Genomic DNA, 17,859 nt, shown 5'->3' on the forward strand with positions numbered 1-17,859 from the left:
CTGCCCAAATTATAAATATGAACAAAGTAATTGGAGAGAATTAATACTAAAAGCATTTTGAACAATATATAAAGCTTAATATAGTTTGTAAATTGATAATTCCTCTCTAGTTTCACCGGACCCTACCAACTGTATCAATATCTGACTATCCAAATTATGAGTCCTACTTACAATGTAAAAAAGAAAAACAATCAAAGATGTTTAAAGTTAAACCTGATTTCACAACAAGCATGTTAAAATCAGCAGATATCTATTTCCTATTTTCCTGTTTTTAAAGAACTCAGCCATTCTCAGTTATTTGTTACTATGTTTTGTCTGTCCTATTTCTGTAGCTGCAAAATTTATGGCTACTTGATGTTAAACATGAGCTTCAATGCTCTTTGGAATTTGTCCATTCCAAGTATAACTTTCTGATTTATTATCCTCTTCTTCATTTTCTTCCATTGTTTCTCCTTCATTTATAGACACCCCTTTAGCTGAACCTGAACCAGTAAAATGAAGAGGGCCTTCTGGCGAACCAGATTGTGTAGCATTTGTCTTTGAAGACTCTCCTATTTCATCCATTGTAGACCATGAACAACCCGATACTGGGACTCTTCGGACATGAAGTCTAAATTTCTGAAATTAAGGAGTAAGTTTTCCATCATTAGATGCATTGGCGGATGGAGTATACAATCAAATTGAGCCCGTATTTTGACACAGAAAATAGATATTTGAAAAATCATTAAAGTTTCAATCCATTTTTAAGTTCTGAATCGATAACTTCGAATGTGTGCTGAGTTTAATTAGTGGAAAGAACTCAAAGATTTGACGGATCAGTTTTGTTATTTGTTAAACACAACTCAAAAAGAAATTAAAAAGTACCTGTAAATGGCTTTTCACTTCGTCATTGGTTAGGCCATCCACTTGCATGATCTCTCTTATCTGTTTTGGTGTAGCCACTGCAGGAAATAAGTTCAAAATTATATTAAATGTTTTGGTTGGATATAAAAGTATGACATAGAATAATCATACCAGATGAAAGACATGATAATGAAGTAACATAGTGGTGACATTATATTAAAGATTGACGACAATGTTTAATTATTGATTGAAGCGACAAAAATATAAAATGAGAGTTTTTTTCTCTTTTGATAAGAATTACATCAAATATTTTGAGCAATTCAACATAACTAATATTGAAAAATGATTGCATTATTTAAAAAAAAAAAACAGAAATAATTGCTACCATAACAAGTATAACAACACCACTTTACATGAATATCACCTTTAGGCAAAATCAAGATCCACCCTTTACCCACTATCAACATTGTTTTCACTTCACTTATGGATGTGCAAAACCAACTTGCATTTGCCCTTTTTTGTTCTTTTCAAAATCCACCTTTCCAGATTGAATTGTTGGATTGTCAGGTAATGATACACAGTAATGAAAGTTTTCCTTTACCCTTTCCTAGAATAAAAGAGAATAGAAAAACAAAATAGAAAACACAGAACAACAACAACAAAAAAAAAAAAACAACAAAAAAACGTATGGAATAGGTAAGGCTAGCATCAAAATGAGAATAAAAAGTGGATTCAGAAAATGATGAATGTGAAATAATTGATATGCGCGCAAACGACAATTGTCATAAGAAAATGAAAATAAAAAAGGAAGTGTTCTAACCTTGGGGACCTCCAAGTTGATGAAGAGCATCAACAAATCTACGATGCAATTCTGGAGACCAGCAACGCCTCTGTTTCCTCTGCTGTGATTTGTCCTGTAAAAAATTACTACTACACCCATTTGATCTGCCGCCGCCGTTATCTATTTTCACACTCACATCAACTGGATTTGGACCCTCTTCTCTCTCACCCACTGCCATACACAGGGACAAATCATTGACTGGTTTACCATTTTTCTCATCTTTCACTGATCGGACAGAATTTTCTTGAAATGGCATAAATGCCCCTCTGTCATTCTTCAATTTATATATTCCTAACTTGAATTCATTTTCTCTATCTCTCCCTTCTACACCACTCTGATATCAACAATTTAAACGCACAAACAAAATGTCAAAAATTCCAGTCTTACAATTTTTTTTTGCAAATCAGATTCTTAATTATTCTGGAAAAAGAATCTTACAGATTTTAGCTGTAAAAACTGTCCCTGCTTTCCAAGATCAATGCTTTCATAGTGAACTGGGGTGCTCCACAGCTGAGCAGAGCTCATCCACTTTTTCTTATCACTTATGTCATTTGACATTTTTACCCTTCCACTTTCATTAGAATTACTTTTCAATGGAATGAATTCCTCCATCACAGGCCTTTTACCTTTTCCCTTATACTGCAAAGCTTCCTCCTTTAATCTCTCAATAGCTGTCAGATTAATTAAAACCAAAACTAAATTAAAAGGGATGCAGAAAAAATGAAAAAGACAGGAAAATTAAATTAAAAGAAGCTGACCATCTTTTAGGAGAACCATGCAAAGAGGCAATTCACGTTTGAAAGCTTCGATCTTTTTGAGTTCTTCTTCTAAAGAAAGAACAAAGTGATTGAGCTTTGACAATTTCTTAGATATATCATCTATGGCAGAAACTTCTGTTAAAACATCTGAAATGATTTTCGGCACGTAAACACAGTTCAAATCCAAATTCAGTTCTTTAGAACTTGAACCCATATTTTTTTCTGTCAGATATTTATTCCTCTATCTTTTTCTCACATTGCCTAGAGAAAAAAATGAATGAATAGTAGAGGGTGAAGAAGTCTGATATTTATATAGCACAGTTACACTTTTCAACGATAACGAGGGCAAAAGTGGAAAGTTTGATTCTAAAAGCTTGAAAGATTCGATAGTTTTTTTCACATTCGGGTCGTCGCATATTTGATTGAGTTAACTGGGAAATACGGTTAGTCATACATAACGAGTTTTAGCTAAAGGAATCTTTTGACTCTGTACGGAGAAAATGGAATTAAATTAAGTTTACTTATTTTTTATAAGAAATACTTATTTACTTTTCAAGATTCTGCGTTTTGAGGCGGTCGGCTACGTTTGTTGACTTTAATTCCATTTTTTTGATAAGAACGGAAATGGGAATATTTAACTGTATGGACAACATTGCCCTTGTTATATGACTTTTTTCAACATCTTACAGATTAATGTGATCAGATTCTCTGTTTTTGCTTTAATTGCAAAATCAGTTTCAAGTAAAGGTTCACTAGATATAGCCAAAACAGAACAGTTTTGGATTCTACCTCTACTTCTTTAATTTTCCTCTTTTGAGGCCTTAAACTGCTATTATATGATATCTAGGCCATGTTTGGTGAGTGTTTGAATATCAAAATTCTTATAATTTTTTTATTACGGTGATATTGACATCTCAATAATTTTTTTATTTTCTAACTCGTACTATATCAAATGACAACTTAGCAGCTAGAGGCTACAATTCAAAATGTGGTGTCAAAAATTTTAAATCTTTTAATATAGGACCATTAGGACCTTCTTAATTTTACCGTACTCTCTAATTAATTATGCCGGAAAAAAGATTTATTGAGTAGAATTTGTTAGAAAAAAATCAGCAAGGTGATTACTCGATTAAATGAGAGCAATCTAAGATAGCTTATGATCTATGATTGCCAAAGAGACTCATTATTTTTCTTTCTTTTATTAACTTTTGATTTGAGGGATTAAAGGTGATTTAGTTCCTTCTTGATAATGTATTTTCCTCTTTAATTTGCGTTACAAAATTTTAGGAATGTCCTATTTTTTAAAAATCTTTTTTATTAAAATATACATTTGAAAATTGAGGAATATTTTTTAAACTTTCAACGCCAAGTTCATTTGATTCCATGTAGGAAGTGAACAACCTTTGCTTCATTTGTTAAGTTTATGTTGTGAATTTGCTTCTAAATTTTAAAACTAATTTATCTTATATAATTTTGTCTTACTTAAACTTCAATTTTACAAGATTATTGAATTCTTTCAAAAAACAAATAATTATTTTTTTCAGAAATGTGATATGCGACTTTCATTAGTTATCTTCTTCGAATGTATAATAATTAATACGAAATATACGTGCAATTTATGTGCTAAGACGAGTTATTTATTAATCCCTAGGTATGGAGTCGTCTTTGTTAGGAAGCGCTTTACCCCCAATGTAAGATTTTCCGGCGCAAATCCGAATTTAGTCGGGCCTCCATGTGGATACCGGACACCAGGTGGGAAATCAAAAAACTAATACTTATGAGCTCTTTTAAATATAAAAAAGTTTGTGCAAATGAAAAAAATAAGGCCAAACATGGTATTAATATCCACCCTTCAAGCACGAGAACATGTTCATCTAAGCTTCGCAGAGCAATCAACTCTTTATACTAGTCTTCGGAAGGTGATTACGTAATCCAAGTTTTTTTAACTATAATTTTACTGAAAATAAGAAGAAAAACATTAAGGCAAAACTGTAGTAACCTTATTGAGGTTTAAGCATATATAGAAAAGTCTATATGTATAAGAAAAATATAATTGAGTGTAATGAAATGATAATAAATAAAAATATGAATTGTGGCTGAAGTACGATCATATGTATATGTTATGTGTGTGTTTTATATGCATATTAATTTCTTGACACAAGTATTGCACGTGTATATCGAGTTATTTAGTACAAGATTTCTTTAAAAAATGTATAACACTGTTAAAATATATTTTTATTAGTTATATTTATTTCTTTGAATATTGCATGAGATATTTAATAATTATGAGAACTATTAAACTAAGAAAAAAGCTAGCACAAATGAAAAAATAAAGCCAAATATTACCCTGCAATAAAGGCTTCAGCATGAGAACATGCTCATCTCAGCTTCCCAGCAGAACAATCAACTTTTTAGATTTACTACTCTTCGGGATTCTTGTCACGGCGCCTAACGCCGCCGTCGCACAAGCTAATGGTGATTAATTAATTTAATTACTTAATTTATTACTTTCGAAATCATAAGTTTTAATAAGAAGGAAATTTATACTTTTAAATCCACGGAAATATACAAAATTTGTAGTTTGTAAGAGAAATGAAAGGCAAAGATAATATACATAAACGTAAACATCAACTAGTATATCTCAAAACCCGGTGTCACAAGTGCATGAGCATTTACTAAGGAGTACAATAATAATACAACGTCTGTCTAGAATATAAATGAGACGGGATAAAATGAATAGTATGATGAAGACTCTGTGGACTGCGATGTGTAGTCTGGAATGCAGCTCACGTAAAGTCTCCTCAACAGCTGCGCCTACGTGCCAAGATGATCACCAAATAACACATGTCAGATCCTGCACATTTAGTGCAGAAGTGCACCATAAGTACGTAAATCAACGCTTACGCAGTAAGTATCTAGCCTAATCCCGGAGAAGTATTGACGAGGAGTCGACATCGACACTTACTAGTGGTCCAATAAATCAACATGATATCTCATAAGCAGATAAGAAGCACAACAGTAGTAGTGAGGTAAAACTGTAACTAACACAATCTTCCAAAATTTCTTTTAACGATATCAATTTCTCAATCTCGTATTCTAGCTCAACAGCTTAGAAATATCAAGTGCCAATATCAACAGATAAGTGAGTACCATATAAGATGCAGGGCCTCAGTGGAAGGAAGAATCTCGTGAATATTCAGACTGCTAGCGATATAACGCGCGATTATGCCGATATCATACGATCAGATCTCAGAAAGAATATGATACCACCGAGGCGATCGGCCCGATCCCATTAGGGGTGGGCATAATACCGACTGAACCGAAAAAACCGATCGAACCAAAAATTTCGGTTTATTAATTTTCGGTTTTTCAATTTATTCGGTCGATTTGCGGTTTATAGTTTTTAAAAGTTTGGTGTTCGGTTCGATGATCGATTTTAACGGTTTGGTTTTCGATTAAACAGAAAAATCAAAGTTGTTTTACCAGCTTTTGGACTCTTAGTCCCTTACTATGTTACTCTTTTTTAGTCTTAAAGCCCAAAACTAAGTCTCAACCTAAAGAAGTCCAATCCATTGGGTGTGTCAGACCTATAGCATGTCACCTTGTCCAAGATCGACATATCTTTTACAAAAAATATACACCGCATGAAATTTGAACCATCTGAATAATGGATTGTTATATGCTAGTAACTAAGAGAAATTAACTACCAGAAATCATATAAATACATAAAACTAAAAGTCTATCAAGGAATATCAATAAAAAGAGAAACACAAACTGACAACAAGTAACAATTCCAATCTGAAACTTATCAAATAAATCTTACTTATTACTTTTCAAATGAGTGAAAAATTCGAATCATCGCAGATTAATGTATGTTAAGACAAAATTTTAAACTAGGAAGATTTTTGACTTTTTATAGTTTAGCTTAAAATATTTTGCACCAATGCAAGCTTAACGCAAGATACTGCTAATACTATTTTCTTTTTAGTTCTTGTAATGTAGAATGATTTTTTTTGCATAAAAATTCTTATCTTTTTCATGTATTTGATGGGATTTCTTATTACTTTTGTCTTTTTCTGTCAACAAGAAATCTATTTTCGTTGTTTCGTAATATTTTTGCCATGGCTTGAAACCGAAAAATCAAACCGATTAAACCGAACCGAACATGAATAAATCAAATTGATTCGAAGTTATTATGGTTCGCTTTTGGTTAATAAAATCACAAACCGAAAATAAAATAAATCGAACCTCTATAAAATCGAACCGAATCGACTTACGCCCACCACTGGATCCCATTATAACATATACACTGTCGAGGGTCGAGCGAAACGAACCATAGATGCATTTATTATACTGCCGAAGCGAACGGCCCGCTCCTATGAGAGTGTGGTATATAATCCCGCCGAGGCGTTCGACCCGCTTCACAAGAAAGGAAGAAATTATAGAATTACGAGATACGAGCTTACGATACAGTATATGAATACAATGTGAGTATAACATATACCGTTTCTCAAATAACTTACCAACAACTCAAGGTAATAAGGCTCGGCCTAATATATGTGTATATATTTCTAAATCAAGTTCAATTATAAACTCAATTAATTAAGCCAGCAGAATGAGTTCAAATATTTCAAATATTACATGGTAAAGTGCTAAGTCTACCCGGATATAAATATGTTTTAGCTACGTATGGACCCTCGTCATCTCGTGCATACGTGGCACCCACAACTAATAGCACATAACAATTACATCACCTAAGGGGTAGTTTCTCCCTCACAAAGTTAGACAAGAGACTTACCTCGCTCCGAAGTTCTATAACCGGCTCCAACACCTCTCTAACACCTCAACTCAAAGCCAAACGTCCCGAAACTAGTCAAACAACGTGTAAATCAATCAAAATATACTCCAATCCTTACAATTTAACAATTTATAATGATTCCCAACTCCGCTCGAAAAGTCCATAAAGTAAACCCCCGACACGTGCCCGAATTACGAAAATATTCGAAGATAAACTTTACCTATAACACCACGAACATAAATATATAATTTATTCTTAATTCCATTTCCAAAATCATGGTTAAAATCCAAAATTATCCCTTCAAGGTCTTCCTCTTAAAATTCCACATTTTTCGTGAATTTTCATAAATTTTCATGTAAAAATCCGTATATAATCCAAGTATTTAACTAACATTATGTGGGAATTACTTACCTTGCAATGGTTGATGAAAATTTTCCCTTGAAACTCTCCAAAAATCGGCCAAGCCAAGAGAGAATGAAAGAAAATGGGTCAAATCCCGCATAAAAATCAAGTCTGCCCAGCTCTGCCTCGCATCTATGATCCCCTGGTCGCTTCTGCGGCTTCAATCTCGCACCTGCGAGAACCGAGGCCAAGTCGTCGGCCGCATCTGCGGTGCCTTTTGTGCATCTGTGCCCCCCCCCCTCGCTTCTGCGCTGCCCCCTCCGCAGGTGCGGTTCCGCTTCTGCGGCTAAACGACCGCATCTACGGTCCCAGCACTGCCCCAACCAAAATCCGCTCCTACGGTTGCCTCACAGTTTCTGCGGCATCGCATTTGCGGCCCTTTTTCCGCAGGTGCAATTACACCAATATTCAGGCCCTTCAACAATACAACAAAGCTCCAAAGTGATTTGCGACCCGTCCGAAATACATTTGAGGCCTCCGGGACGCCGTCCGAACTTACCAACAAGTTCTATAATATAACTCGGACTTTCTCGAGGCCTCAAATCACATCAAACATCATCAAAACTATGAATCGACGATCGAAACCTTTCTTTAAACTTTCAAACTTCGACGAACGCGTCCGATTCGTACTTAAACATTCCGGAATGACGCCAAACTTTAGGTACAAGTCACAAATCATGACACAAACCTATTCCAAGGCTCGTAATCATAAACGGATATCGATAACACCCAAGCCTACCTCAAACCAAATATAGGAAATTCTAAAACTTTCAAAATGTTAACTTTCCACAATAAGCGCGGAAATGCTCCCGGGTGACCCGATACTCAACCCGAACATACGCCCAAGCCCGAAATCATCATACGAACCTATTGGAATCTTTAAATTCCGATTTTGAGGTCGTTTACTCAAAAGTCAAATCTTAGTCAATTCTTCCAATTTAAAGCTTCCGAAATTAGAATTTTCCATCCGAATCAACTATGAACTTCCCGAAATTCGATTTCGACCACACATACGTAGTACATGAAGTGAAACTACTTAAGGCCTCAAACCGCCGAATGATGCGCTAGAACTCAAAACGACCGGTCGGGTCGTTACAATTCTAATACTGATTACGTAATCTATTTTTTTTATATGTAGTATTATATATACGCGCTTTATTTCTTTTGATCTGGTGCAATTCGAAGTACGGGAGTCAAAAAACTAAATTTTAACTGTGTATCAATGAGTCTTGAATCTTCTAAATAAAATTTACATATTTAAAAAATATGCATGAAAAATATTATAAGTCACAATAGTTAATAATTACTAATATATTTTTAAAAAATAAAAAAATCATGATCAAGGAATGATCTCTTTGACGCTTAAAAAATATTAATGTCACATAAGATGGATAATGTTACTGGAAAAAAGAAAACTATATTAACAATTTTATGCAATTTAGCTTACTAAATTATCCATTTTAATGGATAATATGGGTAGATAATTATTTTCTTTTACCCGTTTTGCCACCTCTAGTGCTTATATGATCTAATTTTTTATGTATCGTTAGTATTATATATATACACACTCTATTTCTTTTTATGTGGTGTGAGTCAGAGCATGAGAGTCAAGCAACTTAATTTTCAATGTGCATTATTGAGTCTTCAATTCTTCTAAAATAAAATTTACATATTTAAAAATAATATAAAAAATATTATAAGTCATAATAATTAATAAAAACAATCATGATCACGGAACAATCTCTTTGATGCTTAAACAAGTAACAGTAGAACATAACATGAATAATTTTATTGGAAAAAGGGAAGCAAATTTTAAAAAAATTCTTAATTTAGATTTTTAAAAAAGAAAGAAAATTAAGGGTAAATTTTTAGTTTTCTTATTGAGATTTGAGTATATAAAGGAAATTCTATATGTACAAGCAAACAATAATTGAGTCTAGTGAAATGGCAAATTGGCAACAATTGAAAAAACGATTTGCAACAAAAGTAGGATTATATATATGTTGTGTGTGTTTTATATACCTATTAATTTATCGGCATTTTGCACGTATATCTCAAGTCATTTAATACAAGATTTTAAAATTAAAAAACATATAACACTACTAAATTATATTTCTATTACTTATGCTTATTTCTTTGAATACGACATGAATTATGTAATATTTATGAGAACTAATTCGGAAAAAAGTTAGTGCAAACGGAAAAAAAAATTGCCAAACATGATAGCATTATTCACCCTTCAATAGTGGCGCCAACATGAGAACATGCTCATATCACTAATCCTTTTTTTTGTGTATATATCTCTATTATTATATACTCACACTCTATTTCTTTTTATGTGGTGCGAGTCGAAGCATGAGAGTCAAGCAACTTAATTTTCAATGTGTATTATTGAGTCATCAACTCTTCTGAAATGAAATTAATATATTTAAAATTATACGAAAAGTACTATAAGTCAAAATAGTAAGTAATTAATATATTAAAAAGATATTTGATGAAATCAATCTCTTAGTTGCTTGAAAGAGTAACAGTATCACATAAGATGAATAATTTTATAGGAAAAAGAGAAATAAATTAATGATTTTGCATAATCTCGCTTTAAGAAAAAAAAAAAAGGAAGGGTAAATTTTTAGTATTCTTATTGAGGTTTGAGCATATATAGGAAATTCTATATGTACAACCGCATAATAATTGATTCTAGTGAAATGGTAATAATTAAAAACATGAATTGCAACAGAAGTATAGTTGTGCGTATATATATATATATATATATATATATTAAAATTTATTCTCGAAATGAGTATGAAGCAACATGAACAATGAAGATTTATACGGTCAACTCTAAACAAACTTGAAATTAAGACCTAATTAATGTTTTAAAATTACTGAGTTTTCTTCAATATTAGTTTTTTTTATTTTTAAAGTGGACTTTTTATTACAAAAGGGAGAAGAGGAAAAGGAAAGAGGATGCTACGATAAAAAGATTTGAATCCTCCGCCTCAATTGAATGGTATTTTTGTATCTCCGGATGTCAATTTCAAGATGATACATCAAATTTTAAAGACTCCAAACAAATACATAAAAATAATTCATGCTTCATAATTTAGGCAACGACGTAGGAATTTTACAGCATTATCGTAGCTATGATAGTGTATAAAGCAGTGACATTAGGGTAGATTTTTAACATGTTTCTGAAAAGCTTTTAAAAAGTGAATTACGTGTATATTGCCACAATTGGTTGCTAAAAAATATAGAGAGATTCATTGAACTCCCTTATATATGAAAGTTATTGTTCCACATAATTTTCTTTCACAAAAACAAAATTAAGTAGTAATAGATTAGTACAAGTTACCACTGGCCTTGTCAAGATAATGCAAAATAAAAATAAAAAGAGCACTTCGGATAGTATAGTTTGGGGTTGAGAAAACATGGCCCTTTTGTCCTCAACCTTTTCTTATAATTTTCTGCTATTAACTATTAACTTGACCAATATTAACTAAACTGACTAGATTAATTTATTATTTAAAACAAATTACTCTAAACTATAATTTTCTCATGTTAAAATAATTTTTAAAAGAACGGATTTTTGAAACACTACTTTAATTCACATGCTTTGAATTCCAAGAAGATGAAAATGTGAAATATTTTAACTAGAAGTGCTTCTCTAACTTGTCATGCTCACACTTCATGCAAATGAAAAGAATAGGGTAGTATTAGTCATAAAAAATCATTCCCCAAATAACTTCTTATGTCATATGAGATTATTATTATTATTATTATTATTATTATTATTATTATTATTATTATTATTATTATTATGATGATTTATTCTTAATTCGGAAAAACAAGATAAATAAGAAGCGTAAAAACAGTGTGTTATACTGTTATTCGTCCTTAGGTGGATCTCCAAAGTACAAGAATCTCAGGGGGAGTAACGACAATATTTAAATAATAATAAAAATAAAAAAGAAATAGCGACCCTATAGCACAAGAAATAAGTGGCTCGTACGGTCCAATAAGGTTTTGAAACGTTGTCAAAAAAGACACCAATATTTCAGTAGGTGTAGTTATGGTGTGAGATTCTCATTCTCCTCTGTTTGTTTGTGTTCATTCCTTTTTCGTCCGTTGCCAAAGGAATCGTATTTTCTAGAATTTCTGCAATATGAACCTGTATTATTCTATTTAGAATATAGTATCGTATTCGGAGCAATGATTTAAAACCTGAAGATCCAAAAAACTGATGAATCGGTTGGTCCTATAAGAAATACGTTTACTTTTCTAAATTAATTGCGATTAATAATCCAATCGATATTGACTCGTTAACTAATTTTCAAATAATTCGCAAGAGAGAAATCTGGAAAAGATTTATTAGACTGTAGCTATATTTTCAATTGACCTTTTGCTTGACACATGTCTTATCTAGCATGTTTTGGACGTGTCAAATAAAAATAAAATACTTTTAGTGTAGTATTTTTGTTTAATCCAATATTTAGTTGGAGAGATAAGATTCTTTTCTGATGGTCCTGGACTCCTGGTGGATGGACAGTGGCTCTTGTTCGTTTCTCAATTAATTATTACGGTACCCTTGAATATATAAAAAAAAAAGGGGCCTAAATGATTTACAAATACTCTCCCTTCCATTCATCTATTCGTCCGAAAAAGCACACAACGTTATTTATATACTTAATATTTTATTGGGCCACGTTTCTCTTGGTTTCACTTCATACATATGGGTATAACATATCCATCCCATTTATTTGACCTTGACCTGTCCCGTTATTTTATTTTTTGCTTTACTATTTTTTTCTCTTTCTTTCTACCACCTTAGCTGGACGGGGTTATGACAGGAAACCGCAAACCAAAAAACTCGCCAAAGATCTCGCGTGACTTGATTCCTTGAACCCCAACTCAAAAGAATCAATCACTAGTGGTGAAGAAAGTGAGTTTTCAGATCTTGTTTTGAAGAAAGTCTGAGGCTTTTGGTTTTGGCAGTGGTGCGTTTTTGGGGGGTGTTGTGACTATTTCGCTGGAGGAAACTGGCTGAATTTTGTGATGGTTAAAGAGTTGCTTTAATGACTGTTTTTCGGGGGTGTTAGAAGGCTAAGATCTGAAGGAAGTAGGGGTGCTTATCGGACGGATAATTACACTTAACGATTTAGCTTAACGGTTATCGCATTATAAATTTAGTAATCCGCTAGCCATCCAATAAGACAACGAGCGGATTAGTATTGGATTAACAATTATAGGGCGGTTATCGGACGACTTATCGGCTAAACCAAATAAATCTTTTTTGAGAAAACATTCAATCAATACCAAGACTACACATACTGTCATTACACATAATAACCAAATTTGTAAAACCAGAAAAGCACATTCGTTCAGTAATCAGTCAAACTTTCAAAAGGACATTCATTCATAATCAATCAAAAGGCAAAAGCTTTAGCCTTCGCCCTCAAAGCTTTGATGCTTAACTTAGCTAGAAGCTGTAATTTGATTCTGTAATATGCAAATAGATAAAGGTACAACATGTGGAAAAATCAATATTCATATAAAACTGGGCAGCCACCTGTAATTGAATCAAGAAGTTGGAAAAATAATAGTAATATACAAATAACAATGGGAACGAAGGACAAATAAACAATGGTACTTTATATACATAGGGGTAAAAGTTTAAATATAAAAATTCTTAATGGGTTAACGGTTTATCCAATAAGAAAATTGAGTAATCCGATCTCAAACCGCTAAGCCATTAATTATAAAATCTCAACTTGTTCCCAATTCATTACCCCGATAATCAGATACCAATAAGCCAATAAGTCATTAGTTCGGTTCAGTTAACGGTTTCGGTTCAGTTTTGAATATCCCTAGAAGGAAGGATGGTTACATGGCTGAAATGGGGTAGTGTTTTGGAACTGTTGCACGGTGGAGCATACCAGCTAGGGGTTACAAACCGCACCAAACCGAAAAGTCAAACCAAACAGATTAAAAACTTCGACTAGGTTTGGTTTGATTTGGTTCGGTATTGAGTGAAAAAAATCTGAACCAAACCGACAAATAAATATATAATTTTTGTATATACTTTTAAGATTTTATATAGAATTTTCTTTTAAAATGTCCAGAAATATTTGGGATTTTCTTGCGGGATATAATATTTAATAGTTTATGAAGTGCTTCGTATTTATTAACCTTAAATAATGGATTGTATGATTACTTTCTCATTAAGTGTTATTGAAATGCGTCAATCTCTTTATTCTTTCATATTCATATCATATGTTAAGATCTATTAAATTCTTATATCTTTTTCGAATGTGAAGTGATTATTATTATTTAGGTATCATATTATTTTTATGTTTAATTACTAAATTCGGTTAAACTTGAAAGTGTACATCAACAAAATATTATTGTCAGATGACTAAAAAATAACTATTATGTGTTTCTAAGAAAATTCTCCCATAAGAATATTTTAATAGATAAGATGTTTGTCAATTTTTTTATATTTTTACTAAACATATATTTACTTATCAAAAATTTAACAAAGTAAGATTAAAATAATATTTAAGTAACAAAAAACCAGAAAAATCCGACAAAATCGAACCAATCCAAACCGATATAATTGGTTTGGATTTGTTTTAATAAAAATCGAACCAACCCGGTGCATGTATACCCCTAGTACTAGCTGCATTTTAAGGCTGTTTGGGGTATTTTTACGTGATTTTGTGGCTATTTTTGGGTAGAAAAGGGTGATTTTTTTTGGCTGGTTTTTGGGTAGGAGGAAAGGGTAGGATGGCGGTCATTGGATAAGAGGGATTGTGCGGCGGTAATAACGGGGAGATGATTTGTAAAGTGAAAAATGAGATTAGTGAATTGAAAATAGTGAGGAAGGAGAGTGGATCGAAGGAAGCTGTCATTGTTGTTGATTTTCTTTTCAAGACAGGAAGAAGAGGGGGAGGGGGGTGATTTGATGGGTGGGACTAGGTGCATTGGGTGATAAGAAAAAAAGAGTAAAGAAAAAAGAAAGAAAATAATTGGGGCGGGTCAAATAAATAGGGCAAATATATTATACCCATATGTATGAAGTGAAACCAGGAGTCACGTGACCCAATAAAATATTGTCAATGCATTAAAAATGGAACCCACATCTATTGCCGTTAAAAGGAGGGGTAATATTAGGTATAGAAATAACGTGGTGTGCTTTTTCGGACAAATAGATGGACGGATGATATTTATAAATTATTTAATAAATAATAGGGGTAGTTTAAGCCCATTTCTGAAAAAAATATATTCTCTTATGTATTCTCGTTGCTTCTATTCTTTTCTTTCTTCTTTTTCTCTTTTTCTGTTTTGTTTTTTATGCGTGTGGAAACACTAAGAGTTTTGATTCACTTCATCAGCCGTATATCAATTCGATGAAGGAATCTCTCTCCTTTTTCAAAGAAATTAAATACTATTTAAGGTGACTTCTTGTTACAAAAGTACAAATGGGGAAAGTTCCATTTACTCTTACTTGTCATGAGTGCTATCAACACCATTTCAAAATGATATTTAATGGACAAGTTAGGGGTCGTTTGGTATGAGGTATAACAAGGTATAGTGATGATATAAAAATTTAATATCACCTTAATATTTTGTTTGGTTAGCAAATTTGATATAAGTTATTCCGGGATTAAAATTAGTACCGAGATAACTTATATCACTACTAGAAATTCGGCAAAAACTGACCAAGGTCGACCGACCAACTTTGGTCGGTAAAAAAACCGACCAAAAAACCGATCAAAGTTGGTCGGTTTTTCAAATTTTTTTTTTTTTTTACTAAACCGACCAACTTTGGTCGGTTTTCTTTGGCGCAAAAATGCGGGAAACTATTTTTGAGTCCCGCGAAATTTATGTTTCAAGAAACCGACCAACTTTGGTCGGTTTTTCAATTAATATAAATAAAAATTAATATTAAAAAAACCGACCAAAATTGGTCGGTTAATTCGGCGGGTCATTTAAAAAAACCGACCAACTTTGGTCGGTTATTTTCATGCGAAAATACGATTAAAGAGTATAAATCAAATAAAAGACAGTCTTAAAACAAAATGTACAAATGGTCTAGTGGTAGAATAGTATTCTGCCACAGTACAGACCCAGGTTCGATTCCCAGATGGTGAATTTTTTTTACATAATTAAAATACCGACCAACTTTGGTCGGAAAAAATCGACCAACTTTGGTCGGTTTTTTTTGCAATATTTTTTTTGAATTTAATTTTCGACCAACTTTGGTCGGTAATTTCCGACCAACTTTGGTCGGTATTCCTTTCCGACCACAAAAATACTGTCCACACGTAAATGGTCGCGTTTTGGTCGGTTTTTTGCCATTACCGACCAACGTTGGTTGATTTTTTTGGTCGATTTTTACTGAATTTCTAGTAGTGTATCTTGTAGAGGGTGGGGTAATAAGTGTCGGGATAACTTATACTTTTTTTTTAGAAATTATGCAATTGTCATTTTTAATACAACATATCAAACAGTGGATAAAAATAATACCAGGATAACTAATTCTAGTATAACTAATCCCAACATAACTTATCTCAGCATAAGCCGTATTCAAACCAAACGATCCTTAATGTATGTAGTTTTATCTCTATCATCTCAAATGAACTCCTTTATCAACACAAAGGATTTATTATTCACTCTATCATTGATATGTTCTACACATGTGCCCTTGACCATAGATTTCTTTTGAAATTGTCACACACACACTCCCCTCCACCTTTTGACTAGTTGGTTAACAAGCGCAGAGGATCAAAACCATGGGTTATATATGGTCCACAAAGTTGTGAAGATCTTGATTCCTAACGCTCAAATGGCAATTGTTTGGTGGCACAGATAAGCATCCGACTTTCACCTAACACTACTAGAAATTCGGTAAAAATCGACTAACGTTGGTCGGTAATGGCCAAAAACCGAGCAAAACGTGACTATTTATGTGTGGACGGTATTTTTGTGGTCGGAAAGGCATACCGACCAAAGTTGGTCGAAAATTACCGACCAACTTTGGTCGGTCAATTAAATTCAAAAAACAAAATATTGCAAAAAAAACCCGACCAAAGTTGGTCGATATTTTAATTATGTAATAAAAAAATTTACCATCTGGGAATCGAACCGGGGTTTGTACTGTAGCAGGATACTATTCTACCACTAGACCATTGGTACATTTTGTTTTAAGACTGTCTTTTATTTGATTTATACTCTTTAATTGTATTTTCGCACGAAAATAACTGACCAAAGTTGGTCGGTTTTATTAAAAAAAAAATTACCGACCAAAGTTGGTCGGTTTTTTTAAATGACGGGTCGAATTAACCGACCAATTTTGGTTGGTTTTTTTAATATTAATTTTTATTTATTTTAATTGAAAAACCGATCAAAGTTGGTCGGTTTCTTGAAAAATAAATTTCGCGGGACTCAAAAATAGTTTTCCACATTTTTGCGTCAAAGAAAACCGACCAAAGTTGGTCGGTTTCGTAAAAAAAAAAAAAAAATTTAAAAAACCGACCAACTTTGGTCGTTTTTTTGGTCGGTTTTTTGACCGACCAAAGTTAGTCGGTCGATTTTTGCCGAATTTCTAGTAGTGTAAATTATATATATATATATATATATATATATATATATATATATATATATATATATATATATATATTGCTATTGTATGGATTCTTAACGCATCCTTTGATGGAGCTTTAAAATTTTGGAAAAGAAAAAAAAAAAAAAAAAGAATTAGGCATCAATTCAAATGTTTACATGCTTAGAGTTGTTTCGCCTGCTCCAAGTAGTTAAATATCGACTTATGCCAAGTATAGAAACTAACATGTAAGTAGTTTCTAAGTGACTTACATACTTTTGTCAATAAATTAAACCATTTGATATTAGTAGCCTAAGTTACTTATAAGATGCATGTGTGTTTTCATATTTCTTACTCCTTATTTAGCATTTCATAATAATTTCTTTGGTGTATTCAGTAAAACCTAACTAGTAAAAGTTCGGTATATCCGTCGATAATTGTGTGTTGAACCATTGCATTACAATGTGTCTTAATTACTTATATATATCTATAGGAATTTTTCTCAAGACTTGCTAATCGACAGTATAATATGGGAACACAAGGTTTGACGTCAAAATAAAAAGTTATTAATGATATCCTAATTGACATTATAGAGAAAGTGCCCCTACGGGATAAA

General features: G+C 32.5%; 1 protein-coding gene across 1 annotated transcript; it reads right to left on the bottom strand.

Moving 5' to 3' along the window:
• Positions 1–260: 260 nt before the first annotated feature.
• On the bottom strand, positions 261–2,724 carry LOC104114057 (transcription factor HHO5-like). Its single transcript, XM_009624403.4, has 5 exons — positions 2,443–2,724; positions 2,123–2,355; positions 1,664–2,018; positions 865–941; positions 261–618 (listed from the first exon to the last, which is right to left on the bottom strand). Exons 1-5 carry the CDS (start codon positions 2,654–2,656, stop codon positions 358–360), a joined length of 1,140 nt encoding a protein of 379 aa, XP_009622698.1. The 5' UTR covers positions 2,657–2,724; the 3' UTR covers positions 261–357.
• Positions 2,725–17,859: the final 15,135 nt, after the last annotated feature.

The sequence above is a fragment of the Nicotiana tomentosiformis genome, chromosome 2 (genome assembly GCF_000390325.3).
Source record: "Nicotiana tomentosiformis chromosome 2, ASM39032v3, whole genome shotgun sequence".
Lineage (NCBI taxonomy): Eukaryota > Viridiplantae > Streptophyta > Magnoliopsida > Solanales > Solanaceae > Nicotiana > Nicotiana tomentosiformis.